General features: G+C 34.1%; 2 protein-coding genes across 2 annotated transcripts; one reads left to right on the top strand and one right to left on the bottom strand.

Moving 5' to 3' along the window:
* Positions 1-249: 249 nt before the first annotated feature.
* Positions 250-4,419, top strand: LOC126712912 (WEB family protein At5g16730, chloroplastic). Its single transcript, XM_050412448.1, has 2 exons — positions 250-760; positions 2,066-4,419. Exons 1-2 carry the CDS (start codon positions 695-697, stop codon positions 4,328-4,330), a joined length of 2,331 nt encoding a protein of 776 aa, XP_050268405.1. The 5' UTR covers positions 250-694; the 3' UTR covers positions 4,331-4,419.
* A 507-nt stretch (positions 4,420-4,926) lies between these two features.
* Positions 4,927-12,507, bottom strand: LOC126712913 (E3 ubiquitin-protein ligase KEG). The gene is made up of 5 exons (XM_050412450.1): positions 12,243-12,507; positions 11,197-11,567; positions 11,012-11,103; positions 10,423-10,896; positions 4,927-6,110 (listed from the first exon to the last, which is right to left on the bottom strand). The coding sequence occupies exons 2-5, from the start codon at positions 11,557-11,559 to the stop codon at positions 5,156-5,158; spliced, it is 1,884 nt and encodes a 627-aa protein (XP_050268407.1). The 5' UTR covers positions 11,560-11,567; positions 12,243-12,507; the 3' UTR covers positions 4,927-5,155.
* Between the last annotated feature and the right edge of the window lie 8,202 nt (positions 12,508-20,709).

Raw genomic sequence — 20,709 nt, forward strand, 5'->3', positions numbered from 1 at the left:
TATTCCATGTGGACCACAGACCCCACAATACATATTCAAAAATGACAAGATAGGAGTAGTCATTGAGAAGTTTTAGGACTACAAATTATTGTACAATTTTTTAATCACAATTCTAACATAATAAACTGTGAGTGATTATCTATCCCTTACCCATGAACGTATCATTTTTATACTCACCGATTACATTCTATCACGCGGAAGCAGTGGCAAAGAATGGTGAAAAATTACATGCTATTAGACTTTTCCACTGCCGACACCAATTTACTTGGTACGGCAGCCAACACGTAGGATTCATTTCTTTATCCAAAGCTTCACCTTTGCAAGAGAAGAGTCGTGACAAAGGTGTTCCCTTCCCAGTTTCCCTCTTTTCTCCGCGCCGCAAACATAAAAACGGAAAACTTGTTTTGTACTGGTGGGGTTTGCTAACGTGAGCCTTTCCTACTGATCTTTACTTTACTTGTTTCTTTTTCCCTCCAAAGAATCAATCCCTTCCTTCCACTCACAAGCCCTCCCTTTATGTCACTATAAATCTCTCTTTCTTTTTGTGGTTATTATTGGGTGAAGCTTGGTGATGGATTTGGAGATTCAGAAATTTGATATAGGAATAGGAGGCGCTTTATCAGATACCACAAAAAAAAGTATAGATCATTGAAGTAAGAGCACGAATGTGCACCCAAGACCCAGAAAGTGGGCCATGGCATTCCTTGCCGCTCTTTGCCCCAATCTTCCCACCACCTCTTCTTACCTTCGCACCTCCAAGGTACCTCTCTCTCTCTCTCTCTGATAAATTTGAACTGTGTAGTCTCCGTTACAAATATCATGTGTTTGTTTTGAAGATAATGAGCGACCCTTTTTTTTATATCAATAGATATTAGTACTTATCAAGGAATATAAGGAGATGTCAGTTGAACTTTATTTCCTAGTTTCATTATATTCAATTAGTATTTGGTTTTTATTTTGTAAGATTCTCATGTTTGCTTTTATCTTCTATACTCTGGCTTGGCTGATTAGCATAAAAACAAAATCTTAATTTGGTGACTGGCTGAGTAGAAAAAGTAACGAACTGGGGGTTGAAATAAAAAGAAAAAAAAAAATTAATAATGGAAAATATAGATTAGATTCTGTAAGTAGTAGCTTGGTGGTTTTTGATTAACTCTCGTTGCATTCTCAAATCAACATTTTATTAGTTGTAAAATCAACTTAAATTAAGAAATTAAGATGCACGTTCAGAGTGAATTAAGAACTCAAGGGAAAATTCATTTGGGAACCTATTATGTATTCCAATACCCATAAGGCTATTTAGTACAAGAAAGTGCAGCCCTTGCATAACAGCTAAGAATCATCTGCCAAGGACCTTCTGGTTCTCGAATCATAAAATATATGATAGAAATTATGATTCTGTAGAAATCCGAGAAATGCAAAACTTTGACATATATTGGAAAAAATGCAATTCTTAGAGCATTATATGATTTTGTTTCCTATTTGTTGCATTTAGAAACTATTTTAGTAAAATTTCTACAACACTTGACAAGACTCTATCTATTCCCTCCAAAATTCAACTTTGGAATATTTTTTTAATGAAATTTGCCACTTTTTTGGAAAAGGCTTTGGTAAACTGTAGATAAAAAGCAAACTTAATACTTACAGGGTCTCCACAGAATTTGAGATTTCAAATGATTTTATAAGCTTTTCAGGAAAACATTGTTATTGCAGACATTAACATTTAAGATTGTCAAATGTTCTAAATTTGATTTTTGGCTTGTGTTCACTCTTCATCTATCTTCTCTTTCTTCAATGTTGTAAATCTCCTTATTGGGGAGCAGCCATTGGGTTTATACTTCCTTTGCTGACCAATACATTTCTGCATAACATCTCACATTCAGCTCCTATTTAAAATTTACTTGAAAGCTAGTGACTATAAAAATGCATGTACATTTGGGTTCATAAGGTTCTACTTATTCTTAGAAGGAGTGGGGTGGGAGGGGAGGGGAGGGAAGGGGAGGAGGGATTGATAGGTTTCTAAATAATTGAACAAATATTTATAGTCCTGTAATGTTTACTGTAGTTATGCTCCTTGAAGCTCAACAAAGAGGATAAAATAGCTTTTATGATAACAACAAAAAGTCGGGGTCATTCCTTGAAGGTCATCAGATCAGTACTAAATAACAGGAATTCAAGGATTAATGACAATGGGGTTACAGAACCTGCAAAGATTCTTCTTGAGAGATTGTTTGCACAGACGCAGAAATTGGAAGAGCAGATGAGCAGAGATTCTCAACTCCCTGAAGATGTTCAGCTGGTGCTTAACCTTGAGGTCCTGGAGTCTGATCTTCATGCTGCATTGGCAGCCTTACAGAAAAAGGAAGAAGATCTACAAGATGCAGAAAGGATAGTCCTGTTGGAACACAGTGAATTAAAACGTGCAAAGGAGGAGTTGGAGCAACGTGAAGAAGAAATTGCCGCTGCTTGCTCTAATCATGAACAATTGGAAGAGGAGCTGAAGCAAGCTAATCTTAATTTAGCTTCTCAAGCCGGTCAGGTAGAAGATCTTAAGCTTCAACTCAAGGAGAAAGACCAGGATATTGCTGCTGCCCAATCTGCACTATCTTTGAAAGAAGAGGAAATGAATAAAATGAGAAATGAACTGGTGAAGAAGAGTGAAGAAGCTGCCAAGACAGATTCTGATCTCAAATCTAAAGCTCGTCTCTTAAATGAAGCCAATAAAGTCATGCGGAAACAAGAAGATGAGCTTCAAGGACTCCGGAAAGCTATTCGGGATAAAGAAGAAGAACTAGAATTTTCTCTGACCTCGAGGAAACTTGAAGAGGAGAAATTAAAAGTTGCAGAGGCCAATTTGGAGAATCGGACGATGGAGTGGTTATTAGCACAGGAAGAACTGAGGAAACTGTCAGAAGAAGCTTCTAAACATGCAGGGGAAACTAATGAAACTCTTGAGGATTTCAGAAGATTAAAGAAACTTCTTGCCGACGTGAGGTCCGAGTTGGTTTCTTCTCAGAAATCTCTGGCATCTTCTCGGCAGAAAATGGAAGAACAAGAGGTGCAGTTGGAAAAGCAACTAGCAGAGCTGGAAGAACAGAAGAGAAGCATTGTGTCTTACATGGCGAGTTTGGAAGATGCTCATATAGAAGTAGAGAGCGAGAGAGCAAAGCTTAGGGTTGCAGAGGCTCGAAACAAGGAGCTTGAACAGGACTTAGCCATGGAGAAGGAGCTAATGGAAGAGTTGCAGGAGGAATTGAAGAAAGAGAGATCTTCTCTGCAGCAGGCAATCCAGGAGATGTCATTTCTCCAGGAAGAGCTTGGGCAGAAAAACACTGAGTTTGAAGAGATGCATAATATTCTTCAGGTGAAAGAGTCAGAGTCTGTGGATGCTAAGCTAGAAATCCAGCATTTGAAATCTGAGCAGACCACTCTTCAGCTTATCTTGGAGGAGAAAGACTTGGAACTCCTTAATGCGAGGAAGAAGTTGGAGGAACTAAACCAGGAAATTGGAGAGCTAAAGATGCTTATGAACAATAGAGAGGATCAGCTTATCCAGGCCACAACTATGCTGAAGGAGAAAGACAAACATGTTCAGATGATGCAAGACGATTTATATGATGCAAAGCTAAAATTTTCTGAAGCTGAAACTGTGGTAGAACGGATTGTAGAGCTCACAAATAAATTGGTCATGTCCACTAAGGTTGAGGACTCTGATGTGATGAGAGCATTTGATGACATGGGTGACGAATTTCTCCAGCAACTATTTGGGAAAAATAAGGATGATTTTAGCATGCATAAAAAACAACTTGAAACTGAGCTCAAGTTGACCACAGAAAGCTTAAGAATGAAAGAAAAGGAAATACTAGGTGTACAGAGGGCTCTAACAATCAAAGACGAAGAGCTCAAAGCTGTTCTTGGGAGATTAGGAGCAAGGGAGGAAGAACTGAAAAAGTTAAAAGAAGAAATGAAAGAAGAAGATGCTAATGATCTAAGGAAGCTTTACGCTTTGGCACAAGAGAGAATTGGTGATAGAAGTATTGGGGACTTGGCAATTGAGAAGCTTCAACTTGAGGCAGCTCAATTGGAAGTTGAAGCTGCCACTTGTGCTCTTCACAAACTTGCAGATATGAGTCGAGTACTTTTAAATATGGTTAGTCTAAGCATTGACACTGATAGTGATATAGGAGTCTTCCCAGAAAATGGCTGTGATACTAGGATAGGTGTTGCTGAGCAAAGTGAATGTCCAACTGAGGTTTCGTTGGAAGTCACAAGGCTTTCAGCTTTGACTAAACAGCTTGTGCAAGAGGCTGGTATTGTTGATGCAGAATAGACTGATGTATAGTCTCTGTCATCATCTTTTTTGTTTAACTTTTTAGTTTATTTGTTTATGTACAGTCTGTTTACGTTTTTAAGATGCAATTATACTCTGACCAACTTTCAAAAAATAATAATCAGCAAGAAACTGAGTTAAAAAAAACTGTATTCAAATGCACACATATGACCCAATGACCAGTTTCAGATTTTGTAAATACGTATGTTACAGTTTTTTTTTTTTTTTTTTTGTCATCAAAAAGTCAGCATGGATCTGTTCCTTTACCGTAACCTTCCTTTACTGTAACCTTGTTGACATCTAATGTCCAGATGTGAAAGCTTTGTTTTTTTGTTGTATGGTAACTAATTTTGCCTAAAAAATTTATGAGGACATGCTTTTAGCTAACCTGGTTCATGAGGAATTTTCTTCTACATTGCTGGGCCAAGAACACATGTTCAAGCTCTAAAGCCATTGGAAGTACCCTAAAGAACAATAATTAAACCCTCAAAGCTGCAAACTGCCACCATATTCATAAGTCATAACCAATCCTATGTTTGAGGACTAGGTTTTCGTGAGTTTAAAAAGAGCATATTCACGAGCTGAACCAACCAAAATAACAATAATAACAGCAAATTAGTCAACTAGCATAAGTGTACCTTTACAATTATGAACAACCAGATATACGCTTTTGTGCTGAAGCTGTAGATAAACATTTGACAGAAATATTTATTCCTATTGAACTTCAGCCAGAAAGTCCGTAAAATGCCCTACACTAGCTAACAAGCTAGCCAATCTGTATGTACATTAGCAAACTTAACTAGCTGTGGGCTTATAGAACGACAACTACCGGGCAGTGCTTACACCTTCTCTGAAAAGCATATTTGCCACTTTTGGAGGGATCCAAGCTGAGTTGCCTGCACTTTGGCCATCCATGTGTTGACCATCTGTGTGTATAGCACTGGTCTGTTGCTTCTTCACTTTTGACCTCCCAATTTTCTTTCCAACGAAAATGCCTAGCTTCATGGCTGTAAATAGGCCCAATGTAATCAGAAGTGGTCTCACTGCCCAGTGAAAATCCTCAAGGTGTTGGTACTTCTTTCCCATCCCTGGGCAAGTGTTAAATGTAACCATTTCTACTTCAGCTGGATCGGCGAAAGAGCTCCATTCATCTTTAAAAGTCAAAATCCCTGGGAACTTGACAAGAAGGCACCCATTTGGTAAGATCCAAGAAATCCTCCCTGTAGCCCAAGCCCCACTCCTTTTACGAGGCCATTCGAATCGGGGGCTCAGAACAGTGGCTTTCAGTCTAACAAACTCACCCACGCAGTAAGATTCTGCCATCTGGAACTCTGAAGAGCTCCCCTTCCAAAGAGTTTCCATCCCAATAAATCCAACATCCACACTACCATCACGATTTATGGAATGAATAATACCCACTGGTGAGTGCTTTTTGTCTTCTTCCTTTAAGCGTACCCAATCACCAGCTGCCAAGCCAAACGTGACCCGCTCCAGAGTTGAAATGTGAACCCTTAACGGGTCATGGATGCCATGGACCCTCACCAAAACAAATCCGTCTCTATCTGCATCACGTTCTAGACCCACAACTATTCCTTCTGGAACATCCATGTTTTCAGGTTTGCACGAGTTTGGTGGCTTTCTGGATCGCACTGTGTCACCCACTTGCAGACGATCCTTTGTAAGGAACCACTCTGTGTAACCAGTGTTACTCGATTTTTCCATGATTGATCCAGTCCCAAGACCTGTCCAGCCTCCATCATTGTTGAGAGCATTCTGCAAGCTGCAAATTTGTGTCAATCAATAACACACAAGTACCATTGACTAACTAGCCGAAAGATTACCTCAAGTAAAATTAAAGCTGAACAATTTAAAATATGAACAGAAGAATAGTTCCTAGGTGTATATTTGAGAATAACATTTAACATTTTCATAAAAGGAATATTTCCACCAAGGTACTGCTCTGTTTGTCACTTGGTTAATAATCATATCAAATGAAAGATGGGGGGCCTTGCTATTCAAATTTATAAGCGTTAGATGCTGAGAGGTAAACAGGAGCCACAGCAAGGCAAGCATTGAGTTTGCTAGCTCCAATATGGACAGTGCAATTAGTAAGAATTAAGTATCTATGCAGGTCCATGAGTACAATAAATGTTTAAAGAGGCATCTAAAGGAATATGGGTGAATTCTAATATATGCCACTATAGGAATACCTCTGATTTACAATACGCACCCTTAATAAGTAACAAACTTGTCCCATACAGACAGTTTCTTTTTTTCCTCTTGTATAATCACCTCAAGTGGTTTAAATAAAGTAATTGCTTCCACAAGACAACTAATAATATGGTCATTTATTGGAGACAGCTGCTTAGCCATAATTTCTGCAATGTAAATCATCTATAAAAGTAATAAACAGGTAGAAGTAACAAAATAAATTACAGCTAATAAGGACATCCAAATGATAATCTTCTGAGGCTTATCTAGATAAGCAATAATATACTATATGCAGCTTTAAATCAGCCATGGGAATCCAAATTGATTTTCATAGACCAAGTATCTTTCTAGTATTATTCATGAAAGTTCATGCACACAAAAAAAAAAAAAAAAAATCATCTTTGGGAAGAGGGGAGGGGGAAGAGGATGCATGCAAATCTGAACCAGAATTTTATCTTTGGGAAGAGATGAAATTCAATTAAAAAAAAAATCTAAAAATAATTGGAATTCAAGAATGAAAAAACACATTTAAAAAATCTACAAATCAAACAAATTATATATTTTTTTGATAAGTCAAACAAAAATCATATTTATGGTTTTACTTATATGATCAATATTCTTATAATAAATAAAAATAAAAAACTCATTTAGAAATCATAGTTGATAGAAGATAAATTAGATTCATAGATATAATATATGAATATATTACAGAATAACACTATACACATCCATAAATCAAAACCATCACTCATATGTCAAGTGCAAATTCTAGCACATATAAATAAGGAAATCTAGAATAAACCTTGATTCAGTTGTCTCTACTAGCCAAAATCCTCTAATAAACAAATTTATGCTGTTATATCTACCTTGCACCTAATTCTAAACAAACCTCCCCAAACACACACACACACACACACACACACAAAAGAAGTAAAAAATCAACTTTGAGGGGAAAAAAACATGTGTGCTTCAAATTTGTTACCATCTCTATCATAATTTGAGAAGAGTGCATGCCTGTGCGCCGGTGGGGTGGTGTTTGCTAAAATAAGGAAGCACAAATATGCACATCCAAGAGGCAAGTAAATATCTTAGATTTTTTTTGGATAGGTAATGGAAATTATTATTGGATGTACATATGCACTACCAAGAATAATTTAGAATAGAAATAAGAGTAACCCTAAGTTTCAGGTGGATCCTTTGCCTCCACAATAGTTGAACTCAAAAAAGAGGATCAATTAGAACAAAGGTAGACACCAAGTTATTGATACGAGAGAGAGAGAGAGAAGGGTAACTAATGTGGGGCAGATTGCGGTGAGAGGGTAGTGAAGGGCAGATCAGCAGGCGGCAATAAATTTTTTTTTTTGGGGGGGGGGGGGGGGGGTGGTGCAATGGGGCTGTGAGGGGTCAAGGGCAGAGCGGCTGAGGGTAGAAGGTTTTTATCATATTTTTTAATATTAGCAGGCCAGGTTCAGGTTGGGTGCAATGATCCCCGATACAGGTGGAGCCATAGAGGACCCACCCCCATACCATCTACTCAATGGGTCAGATAAAATCTGTCCCACTAAGGTCATCGGGCGGGTCGAGTACCCTCAGGCTGCCATCTGGAAGCATAATTATTAGTTAATGTTACATCACTCAGTAACTTCTTATTGGACTAATATTTTAAAAATTACACCATTGGATTACAAATTCTCACTCTTCTCGACAGGCACCCCAAATTTAGTATTAATAAAATCTATTTACAATTTGATTCATGAACTTATGTTTTGTGAAGAATTTTAAAATACAAAAAACTTAAACATTTTACAAATGAGATGGTTATTGATTTCTAATCATCATGAAATTTTGCAAACATCGAGAGTATAAGGAGAAATGCAATTCAATAGAAGATTTGTCAAAATACACGTCTAATAAAAAATAATTGAGTGGTGTAACATTACCAAAATTTACATTAGGTGTAATTTAAACCCAACCATATATATCATTAAAAGAGGAGAGGGGGGGGGGGGTTCATAGTATTAATATTTTGCCAAACCCAATATGACCTCCACATACCCATCATGTGATTGACCTTGACTAGTTTGTTTAAAATACATGGTCAATCCTAGAATTTTGGTACTAAGTCTTAGTGGTTGTTGTGTACATGGCCATAATGCTTGCCAAATAACAAGATAATAGGAAATTAAGAACTACCTCTAAAAAATGTCCAAAAAAATGGTTTTTATAATTTAAGACTACCAGGGGACAGGCCTTGGTGCGATGGCAAGTGCCTTCCATCAAAAAATACAAACCCCATGTTCATGCTCAAGTTTAAGAATCAATCTCTCAACCAAAAAATTTAGGGGTAAGGCTGCTTACTATGGCCTCTCTTAAACCCCACAAAAGTGGGAGTTTTGCGCATTGGGTATGAATTTTTTTACTTTTTAAAATCTACTAAACAAATGAGTTTTGGATTGGATCATAAATGACATTAGATCAAGTGAAAATTTGAGCATGCATGATAAGCATATGAAGGACACGTACAATAAAGGCAGACTTGGTAGATATTAATCTAATTGAAAGTTTTTGAATGGTGTATAATCACAAAGAGTAACATGGCTTGTGTAGGCCACTGTCACCTTCTGCAATAATTTCATTATAGGGTTCTGCTATATGGATATGTAATTTAAAGCTTATGTTCACCATGATCAGAAAGCAGTTTCCACATCCTCATGCACCACAACAAAATCTAATTTGCAATTAACTAACGATCATGTCAATTGAGTTTGAGTCAATCATTCACCTTCACCTAATATTTCATTCTCATGAATCCATTTGCCATCATGGACAATGATTGGGATCATGTCAATTGATCCCACCAATGACTAGATAGCGGTTTCCAATCCTTAATTCCTTATGCACCACAACAAATTCAAACTTGCAACTATGGATCATGTCAATTGAGTTTGAGTCAATCATTCACCTTCTCCTAATATTTCATTTCTCATGGATGCATCTTCCATCAAAGAATAAACTTGTCATGTTTCACAGCCTAAGAAATTCATACTCAGGTTTAGCTATGATACTAGGACACGCCTATTTTGCAACTGGAGATGTTCATTTTTCATTTTCGAACAAGTGATCAATTAACACTTTATTTTTCAGCAAGATAAACCTGCCATCAACTACATTGTCAACTTTCATTTTATTAATAGATTTTGATTATTAAAGTTTAGTTGAATTATAAATTAGAGTCATTACTTTCAATTAAATCTTAAACATTGAATCTACTAAATAAGAATTATTAAATAGTACATTTTAATTTTAAGTGAAAGATGAAAATAGCAAACCCTACAAAACCATATCTGAACTGTGCAAGTCAAGAAAGCTTTGCATCAATATGCTTTCTTAAATGATGGTTCACTCTCAAATAATAGCCATCTTTTTTTAGGCAAGTACAAATCATGCTCATGTTGAACTCGTGGTCTCACCATCTTATCCTTTTACTCATTGAGGGAGGAGATGCAATTAGGTCCAAAGGCCATTTGCTTTTATAATTACTCCAGAATAAAAATTTTGAACCCAACAGCCCTGGGTTGGTGCATATAAGAAACGACCAATCTAAATATTTTCTCAACTTATATAAAATTAGTTAAGAACTTCAAACTGGAGACATATAGTTTTAGCGTAGCAGTCCTTGAATAGTCTAAAACGTGAATCATCATCTTGTCTACATCTCTTCTTTACTTATTCATAAACTAGTTCAGACAACCAAATCAAGCATAGCTAATGAGCAGACTACATGCAATATGACAAATTTCCTGCAGCTACCTCAAAAGGCAATCTGCTATGTGAGGAAATATTTTTACATATGCAAGCACAAGTTTGAAAAGTAGAGGTACCTTTTAAACACATGCAATATGTCTGTCATTAAAGGACGACTCCTGAAGTCATACTCAAAGCAACCAGTAAGAAGTTTCTCAAGTAGTGGAGGAAGGTCACAAGGGATTACTGGCTTTTCTTGCTTTCTGACAACTGAATGATATATTTCATCTACAGATTTCCCACGCCAAGGCTGAACACCAGTCAACATCTCAAGAATGCTGCACCCAAATCCCCATGAATCGGTCTCGAAGGATATTGGACCTCTTACTTCTGGTTGCCATTGTTCTGGAGCCATATAGTTTGGTGTTCCAAGCCTGTGAGCCGTATCTGAGCTTGGCAATGGAATACCAAGCAGCAGATAAGGAATACCAAAATCTCCTAGCATTACGTGGTCATTTTCAATAAAAAGCACATTAGAAGGTTTGAGGTTGAGCACCAAAATCCCTTTTGAGTGCAGTTCTAGAGTTCCTTGAGCCAAATCAATACCATACCTGTAAGCAGTAGGCAGTAGCATACACTCAGAATGGCACATTCAAAGATTTTATGTTTTACACATTAAATAGAAACAGAAAAAAAGAGCATATTTTCTATCTAATCCGAACCCACCTCAAAACATCAGGCAGTGAAAGCTTCCCTCCTTTAAGGCGAGCCATTTTGTCACCAACTGATCCCTCGTAGAATTTCATAATGATGCATAGCTGTAATAAAAAATCAACATCATTTTTAGGGACCCTGTATGTGAGAACGCAGAATGACCCTATATAATGCTTCTAATACAAATACAAACTCACCTTTCCATTTATAATTGAAATACCATGTAGCCAACAAACACCTCCTACCCCTTGACACTTGGAAAAAAAATCCTCAAATTTATGCAACACATCCCTAATGTGATCCTCTTTAATAGGATGCAGCATCTTGACAGCTACTTCATGAAACTGATCATAGTCTTCCATTGACTGATGATGAGTTGCTAACCAAACATCACCAAAAGCGCCCCTCCCAATTCTGTGTCTAAGTTTCAATTTTGCAGGTTGAATCCAAGGACTTATCTGGCTTGATGACACGACCACAGTTCTAAGTTGATCATCATCTTCAAGAAGCTCATACTCATAAGAAGCAGCCGGTTGTGCAGGAACAATTTGTTTAGCCATCCCTCAATCTGAATTAACACGAATTCATTATTGAACAAAGCCTACGGGAGAAGTCAATTCCCAAAACTCTTACCCACAAAAAAAACTAAAAATCATGAGATTAAGGCACTAGTCCCTAGGATGTGCTTGACAACAAGGCATATGCTAATAACACTCTCAGAAATGATGGGACGACAAAAATCAACATCATCATCATGGAACATACCCAATAAGTATATAGCTATAGACTATAGTATCCAAATAGCAAAGGTACTAATTACTGAACTCATAAGATCAAAGCAAAATTATATAATAGCAGATGATTTTAATATGCTACAAAACCAAGAGACCTCTAAATACCCTTCTCTAAACTGAGCTCACTAAAACTATTCAAAAACACACCCAGCAGCCAAATTCCCAAGACCCCATTTTGTTGCTTAAAAAAAAAAAAAAAAAAAAAAAAAAAGCCCCAGAATCTAAAGTTAAACTGTACAAAATTTTTTATGTACTTTTTACGAAAAAGTAAGAGCCAACTCATACCCTTTTTGATCATTCTGCATAAAAAAAAGGAAACAACAACAACAAAAAACAGAATCTCACAAAAACATCCTCGTCATCTTGTTTTCTTAATTTTTTCCTGGTAAGTTATTGAAAAACAAGAAAACATGTTGTAAGGGAGAGTTTAAAGGAAAGAAAATACTCACAGAAACGGAGATGTGGAATGAAACTGAAAAGAGAGAGAGAGTGAGAAGGAAGAGGAAAGTTGCAGAATGGAATTTTATTTGAGATTGGAAACCAAAAGGGAAGGAGAGAGTTTGGGAGAGAGATTCATTCTAATTAATAATGAGAAGAGAACCCAACCCACACAACTCTGTGTGTGTGTGTGTGTGTGTGTGAGCTAAGAAAAGAGGTTCAAGGTGAAGATGAAGGTGAAGGTGAACGAATCGAGACTGAAAACAACACACGCACACACACCTATGACTCTGAGACTTTTTGTTTTTGGTATCTCCTCCTAGTAGTGGGTCCCCCCAGAATTTTTCCTGGTTGATTTTGAGGGCCATTTGGGTATTAAATGACCATTCACTCTCCACTACTCTCTCTTGGGTACACGCCAAGAAATACTGTTATCTTAATTTTCTCTCTAACTTATTTAACTATTTTCGTTTTTTTTTTTTGGAATACCCATATTACTAGAATTTTTGAAATAAAAAAATGGCTTTAAGTAAAATAAAATAGTTTATCCAAATTCCAATTACAAGTAGAGGTTTTAATGAACTTTTTAAAAATGTTCTTTAATCTTCACTTTTTTTTTTTAATAAAGGTGGATGCAATTTTTAATGAGCATTTTGTCTTTTGCAAAAGGAATGTAGGTAGTTTAGGAAAATGTCAAAATAGGTATTTCACAACTTCTAAACATGAACTTCATGTTCAAGTAATAGTTAGGTGATTCAGCAAAAAAAAAAAGTAATAGTTAGGTGGATTCTTAAAAATAATAATAGTTAAGTGGTGTGAAATTTTTTGAGGTATATCTCCTCCTATTATTTAGTTATATTATAATTAAAAAAATTTTGAAACATAAATTTCTTGTTTGAGACGTTAATAAAAAAAAAAAATTTTAATTAAAACAAGTAGAGTAACATCAAAATTGAAAATTAATATTCTTTTGATAAATAAGACAAATGTTTAATCTTAAATAAAAAATTATCCGTGGGTTCCAGTTAGCTCAACTGGTAAAGTCTCTGATGGTTGTATAAGAGATCTAGGGTTCAATCCCCGTCTACACCAAAAACTGATTGGTGTTTTAGTCTAATGATAAAGAGCTATTATCAGGAGCGGACGCCATAGGTTGAAACTTTCTCAAAAAAAAAAAATATGCTATCCATGACGATGTTAAATTCAAATATTCATCTTAACATATCATAAGTGAATGTTGGCAATTTAGCATGAGTTTTTTTTTTGGTTCCTATAAAAATATATTGGAGATTTGGTTCTACTTCTATGAATAATTTATATTTTTAGCAAATGACAAAGTTTGGCAATAAACTTGATTATAGCCTAATACTAAAACTCTACTCAATACCTTTTTATTGGATATAAATTTTGATAAATCCACTGTTGAATTACATTTTCTTTTTATATGAGTTATATCTCCATGTTTGTAGAATTTTCAGAAAATCAAAAATCAATAACTATGTCATCAATAAAATATTTAAATTTTAAGTTTTTATAATCTAAAATTATGCATAAAAATAAATTTATAGATCTAATAGTAAATAATATCCAATTAACATGAAATTTTATATGTGTATTAAGAACATAAAGAACATGCAATCTAACAATTAAATTTTCTAAATATATAGCTATGTTAATTTTTTAAGTGGAAGTTGTAATTTTGTAACCAAATTTTGTCCTTTAACAAGTAAATTGAAATAAATAGAGAGATAAAGCGAAAACACAAGAGAGAACACACAAATAATTGTGTTACAATCAACACAATATGTATATATATAAAAGACTAAATTCTAAACTAATCATCCACTAATTATAGTTAAAATAAACTCATAGTACAAATAGTAAATTTTGCCTTCGCACCAATTACGGCTTGTGCTTGATTATTTGAGCTTGATATCTATAACAATTTTATATTTTTTTAATTGAACTTCCATGTCTATTCAATTGACTTGTTTTACAATTAAGAGGCTACTGTAGTAAAATTGTATTCTTAAATAATATTATTTTATTGTGTCTCTAATTTATTATTAATAGAAAGAGGAGAAATAGTTTTGTGTTGTATATTTTATTGTGTAGATATATATATTATTTTAATGTGTTGCATAAAAAAATAAAAGTTAAGATGTTTGATATATTATAAAATGATATTTTTTTTTTGAGAATCAAATTATAAAATGATATGGTATAATAAATAAAATAATTTTTGAGATAATAAAATAAATTTTTTTAAGGAAATCGGATGCAAATGCTATAAATGCTATAAGTAGTCCATTTAAATTCTAATAGCCCATTACCTATATATATATATATATATTATAATAATTACCTATATTTTTTTATTATAAAATATTAAGGTAGAGATATTGAAAAGTAATTGTGATCATCAGTTTCCGTTTATGTGGCTGAAAAATGAAGATGCCGGAATTGGAAAGGTCAACTCTCATTTCTTCGTTTTCGAAAAAATGAAAAAGAAAATCTGATTTCTTGGGAAGTGTTTTTCTAAAAGGGATATCTATATTTACTAAAATCCAATAATGCAGTGCAGGGACTGTCATTTTCTAAACCCGATAGCTTGGAATTGATGCTATTTATTAATAGATTGGGCCGTTCGGTAAGAGATTGAATTGACGTATTTTTATGCCCAAAGTGTTTAGGGGTCTATAAGAGAGGAAGAGTTCAAGCTATAGGAAAAAGTATTGTAAAAATATGTGTTGTGTTGTTTAAACAACGAAAACTGTCAATGTTACCAGATAGGTTTTTTTTTTGGGTAATCTCCATATAGGGTCTTTGTTTCTTTCATAGATTACTTGTGTGATAGTGATATATTTCATTAAAAAAAAATTAAAGCAAATTGTCAGTTTTTTTATTTTTATTTTTGAGAGAATTGTTAGCTTTTTTGTTCTTAAGATAATGGGGAGAGATCACTCTCACCTGTCCCCTCTAATATTCTTGATATCTATCCACATTTCAAATATGAGAGAGGAAATAAAGAGCATTCACATTTTCGTTAGTGAAAATAAAACTTATAAAACCAAGTACTTTAATACTCTAATTAAAAAATTTTAGGCTAAAATATCCAGTTTGTTGTTAAACATTAACCATGAGCTATTTTAGTTTTTAAAATTTAAAATGATCATTTTTAATCCCTCACAATCTTAAGAATGATCTCTTTTAGTTATTAAAAAAAAAAAATTCAAATTGATCAATTTTTAGTCTTCAGAAATATAAAGTGATTTTTTTTTCCTTGAAAGTTAAAGTGATCATTTTTAATCCCTATGAAGTTAGAATTTAGAACATATTATATTAGTTTTTAATTTGGCAATTTCATTTAAGGGACTAAAAGCAATTATTTTAAGAGGCTAAAATCGCTCAAGTACTAAACTTTAAGAACCTATATGCTTTAATTTTATACTATATTTTCCTCCAATTTAAACTCACTTCGAATTAAATCTACTAAAAACTCATATAAAAAACTCATATAATAATTTCAACCCATTTAAATTAATCTAAAATTTCTTAACAAAACTTATTATCAGTTCAAGTAATTTTAATAAAAAATTTACTATGTTCTAAAAAGCTTGGCACCTCTTTTAGTGTTTTAAATCTCCCTATTCCCAACTATCAAATTATTAAAAAAAAATCAAGTTGTTCTATTTCAATATGTTTTCATAATAATTCAATTTTCATTATTTATTTGATTAATATAAACATAATAAATTCATTGCATTACGATAAAAAAAAAAAATTAGTATGAGAATTAAAAACTAAGTATATCAAAAGGTCAAGAAACTCTTAACCATTTTCTAATTTTCTTTAAAAAATGAAGTATTGTTTTTAGAAACAAAATGAAGTAATTAAAAATGAATAATTTGCATATTTTACCAAATGATATATTTACTTTGGGACAAAAAAGCTCTTGATTCCACCTTATTAAACCAATTTAACTTCTGTGTGAACTAAACCCAAGAAATAGTGAAAAGTAAAATTCACCCAAGCAAATGATCATATGCATACCAAATTTACATGGAAATCCCTCCACTCTAAAGAAAAAAAATCGCGGGGCAAAATCCATTCATCCTTTATTATAACTTAAATTGAATATATAATAATTAAGAAAGTATAAGAATATAAGCTATTTATGAATGAATACAATCTGACAAAAAAAAAAAAAAAACTAGAACTTAGTGAACCAATATTGCAATGAGGCCTCCGCTATGAATATTACAACACTCTATTGTTACAATACCCAAAAACACCTCATAAAGAAAACCCTAATGGCTTGTTTGGATGGAGGGGGGAAGGAGGGAGAGTGGAGGGAAGTAGAGTAGAGTTGGCTAAAAATAAGCTAATTTTATACTAATTTACTCTACTCCCCCTCCCTCTCTCTCAATCCAAATGGACCATAAGTTAATCTTTGTTGTTTTGTGTGCATCTTGTACACAAATAAAAACTCAGTTACTTTTTTCTTGATTTCAAGTAGCCATATGTCCCCCCCTTCTCCCAAAAACCAAAACACACACACAAGAATTTGAATATATAGCGTTCATTTTATGATAATTATTTTTTATTATTAGATTAAGATACCAATTGATTTTTTATGTAGATAGAACTAGATTGCAAGTCTCTTATTCAATGACAAGATACTTTACTAATTGAGGTAACTATCATCCACATTCAACTCATATGAGTCATATTTCTAATTAAATAGATGTGGCTTGACCAGAAAAACCAAGCTCATTAAAGAGTTTTATGCCTTTGGCAATGCCTATTTACTCCAAATTTATTTGCTTAAAGCCAATATTTTTATCTTATCTTTTAACAAATAAATTAGCCAAACGCATACCATTCAGCCGAACAATTAAGGTTACGGTGTAGCTACTTTTTTTTTTTTGAGAAAGTCGGTGTAGCTACTTGCAAGGTTTTTTCAAGAGTTGAAAAAGAAATGAATGTTAATAAGAATAAAGTAATACAATTGAATATTTATTCTTAAATAAGATTGAGATGTAATTACTAGTTAAACTAAAAGAATATAATGAATTTAATCATTTAACAAATATTATAATAAATAAAAGTAAGGTCTCGACTCTCGTGGAAGTTTGTTTTGGATTTATAAGCGAGCTTCAGTTGTCGTGGGATGGAAGTTACAAAACAAAAGCACGCAATTCTTGTTGGAATTATAAGACAAAAACATTAATACAAGGTGGTCTCGTCTCATGGTTTTGTTGGCAATTACGTACGTGTGTTGTGAACAGCCAAGAACGTGTATTAAATCAATCATTTGACGTGTAATCTACTTCTTGGCCAAAACATTAAAAAATAAAAAAGGTAAAAAAAGAATTAAGGGAGCCGAATTTTATTATTATTATAAATTTTCTTAATAATTCGATAGTGAAGAGTAAAAAGAGTTAAACCTTAAATATATTCTGTAAAAATACCAAAATGTGTCTATTAATTGAATTACCAAACAAATTTTACTTCTAGAAATTTGTATCTCATTTATTTATAGGAAAAAAAAAAAGTACTTTTTTTTTAAAGTGCTGCAAATACAATGAGGCAAAAATTTAAGGGGGAAAAAAAAAATCCAAGTTTTTGACAATGATGTAGTGTGGTGATGCATATATGGCAATTTCGGGTCAACATAGATTAGAGGTGGCTAGGTTGTATTCTAATTGTATGTGTGTGGAGTGTGGAGTAGAAGAGGACAATCAATCTTTCAATAATATTGGTAACGTGTTTGCGGATTATCGTCTTTCTTGGCAATCGATTCTGATTGATTGTGATTTATTTATTATTATTATTTTTTGATGAACAAATTGATTCTGATTTATGAATGCCAATCAATTTTCTTTAATATATAATTTCTTTGTTGCGTAATCCGCAGCTTCTGTCAGAAGCGGTTCTACACGCCTATATATTGCTCTTATTATTATTTTTATTTCTTGACCGATTTATGGCTCTATTAGCATATTGCATCTACATTTTGTTGAAAGAAAAATACATGTAAAAAGAAGAAGAAGAATATATGTAATTTTACGAAGATAATCAAAGTTCAGTAATCTTTTCCCCTCATATTGAAAAAAATTAATAATAAAAAATAAGTACATCGAATGTTTGATTAATAAGAGCAACATATCTACCTGCTTTGCCTTTAAAAGAAAATTGGTACACTTTCCTTGCGTTTAAAAGAAGTTTGTTGATCCTATCAAAAAAAAAAAAAAAAAAAAAAAAAAAAGTTTGTTGATTTGACTATAAGAGTGAAAGACATTATTATCACATAGCCCCAATTCCTTGCACAAATTGATAACTCCAAATGATCGATTAATAGTTTTCAAGTGTGGCTAAGGATAGGGGATATATGTGAATTTTCTTTGGGGAATTGGGGTTAACACTAATCTTGTGGATATGTAATCTAAAAAGAGTGACAGTAGAAAAAAAAAAATTTATTTTGAAGGTTGTGGTTAACCTTAGTCTTATAAATATGTAATCTTATATATATCATTTACCCTACATCTAAAATAATGAATATCACACAACTACAAAATAATTATTGTCAACATGAAGTTTATTTTGAAACTAACCATATCAATATATTGCTTTATTAAAATGTTTACGATGTATATTATTATTATTTTTTTTTATACGACAATGTATATTATTATTCTTAGAAAATAGTAATATTTAAATGATTATAATAATAATAAAAAAGTAAAGAACGCATGCGCCTCTTCAACTTTGACAATTTTCTAAATTCTAATCACAATTTATACATTTTTTTTGGTTTTCATTAGAATCATTTGATTTATGATTGCTTTAATCACACTATTTTCATTTATTACGCTTCGAATATTATCTTTGATTTCGATCACTTGGCTTATAAACCAATACATATGTGAAGCAAGCTTAAGAAAAACAAAATTTATATCAAAGGTGACTTTTGACTTTTGAGGGCTCATACTTCTTTCCTTTAAGCTTTGGAAGTGTGGAACCTCTTCGAGCTTAGGTGACTCATATGTGACTTTGCACATGGTAGAGAGTAGTGGTTAGCCATAATAATTTGTAATGCATGGTTGAATATCCAAGAGATTTTTGCTAGAACTTCGTGCATCTTCCTTTGATTCTCAAGTCTCAACTATATATGGGGTTGAGAACATCTTTAATAGCTCTTCTTTCTTGGAGTATTCGAAGAGCTTGGGCTTGAATCTTCAAAGCTTGAAAAGGTCTTGAACTTTAGTCTCGTGGTTTTTCAAATGAGCTTGTGGTTTGGTGACTTTGGTCTACTAACCCCTTGTCTTCTTTGTAGGCATGTAAATTTGCTTGAAACTCCCTTTGGTCTTGGGCTATAGAAGTCATAAGGTCCTTGAACACTCTTAAAACATCATTCGAGTCTTCTTGAGCCATTGAAATCGATGAAGCTAAAGTCATCAGTCGTTCAGGTCGTCTAGATAGTCCCGGTGCAACCTACAAGAACACAAGGGAAGATAACAAGAATGGGTCATCGATGTGATGCCTGCCAGCGAGCCTCCGATGATGAAGTCAGAATGAGAGAGAGAATAAGATTGAATATCTTTAGCTGGTAAGAATAACTTAGTTTTTCGTACCCTTTACCTTTAGTGGAGCGTGGTATTTATAGGTCATTCTTCTTCTAGCTGTTGGAACCACTATTAATGGTGGTTTAATTCTGGGACCACTTCTACTTTCAGCAATTTTTTGAGATTCCTCCCTTCTCCAAGCTTTGGCCACTCTGCTCTTTCTTCTTCAGGTACGGTATTATCCCTTTCCTGATCTTGCTTCGCTTTGCTTCGACTAAGAGCTTCTTTCCCTCCATTTTTTTTTTCTTTTTAATGTATGAGTATTCTGAGGTTAGGCGCCACTACCGTTTTTGTTTCTTTTCTTTTTGCTCGTTTAGGGGCGCTTGTTGGGTCTGGTAGTGGCTGTCCGAAGGTTGGGTCTTTTGTTTCTGAGAGTAGTGCTCCAGGTCTAATCTTAGTTGACCTTAGTCCCTTGCTGCGTTAGTCCCTTGCTGCGTTAGTCCTTGAATTGGTTTAAGTCTGTAAGGGCAATGTCAATGGAAGTGAGGTCAAGTGAGTTGGATACAGGCTTGTCGTCTAGTGACAAAGCCGTAGAAGTTGACACCGCCATCTTGGCGTCCCCGTCTTTAAACCCTTCGTCTTCCTCCCCCACTGTGTTAAGGGCTTTCCACGCCCTTAAAGAAGTGTGTTCTCTGGATGAGGATACAATCTTCAGATTTAGGGATAGGTTCCAAATCCCTGACGAAACTAGGATCTGTCTCCCTCGTCCAGGTGAGAAGGCTTACACCTTCAATCTTGGGAAGGTGTGTTTTTACGAGGCTGCCCTTCTGAGCGGCCTTAGATTCCCCGTCCATCCTTTCATCATGGAGCTCCTCCACCACCTAGGTATAGCACCGGGGCAACTTATGCC

The sequence above is a fragment of the Quercus robur genome, chromosome 2 (assembly GCF_932294415.1).
Source record: "Quercus robur chromosome 2, dhQueRobu3.1, whole genome shotgun sequence".
Taxonomy (NCBI): domain Eukaryota; kingdom Viridiplantae; phylum Streptophyta; class Magnoliopsida; order Fagales; family Fagaceae; genus Quercus; species Quercus robur.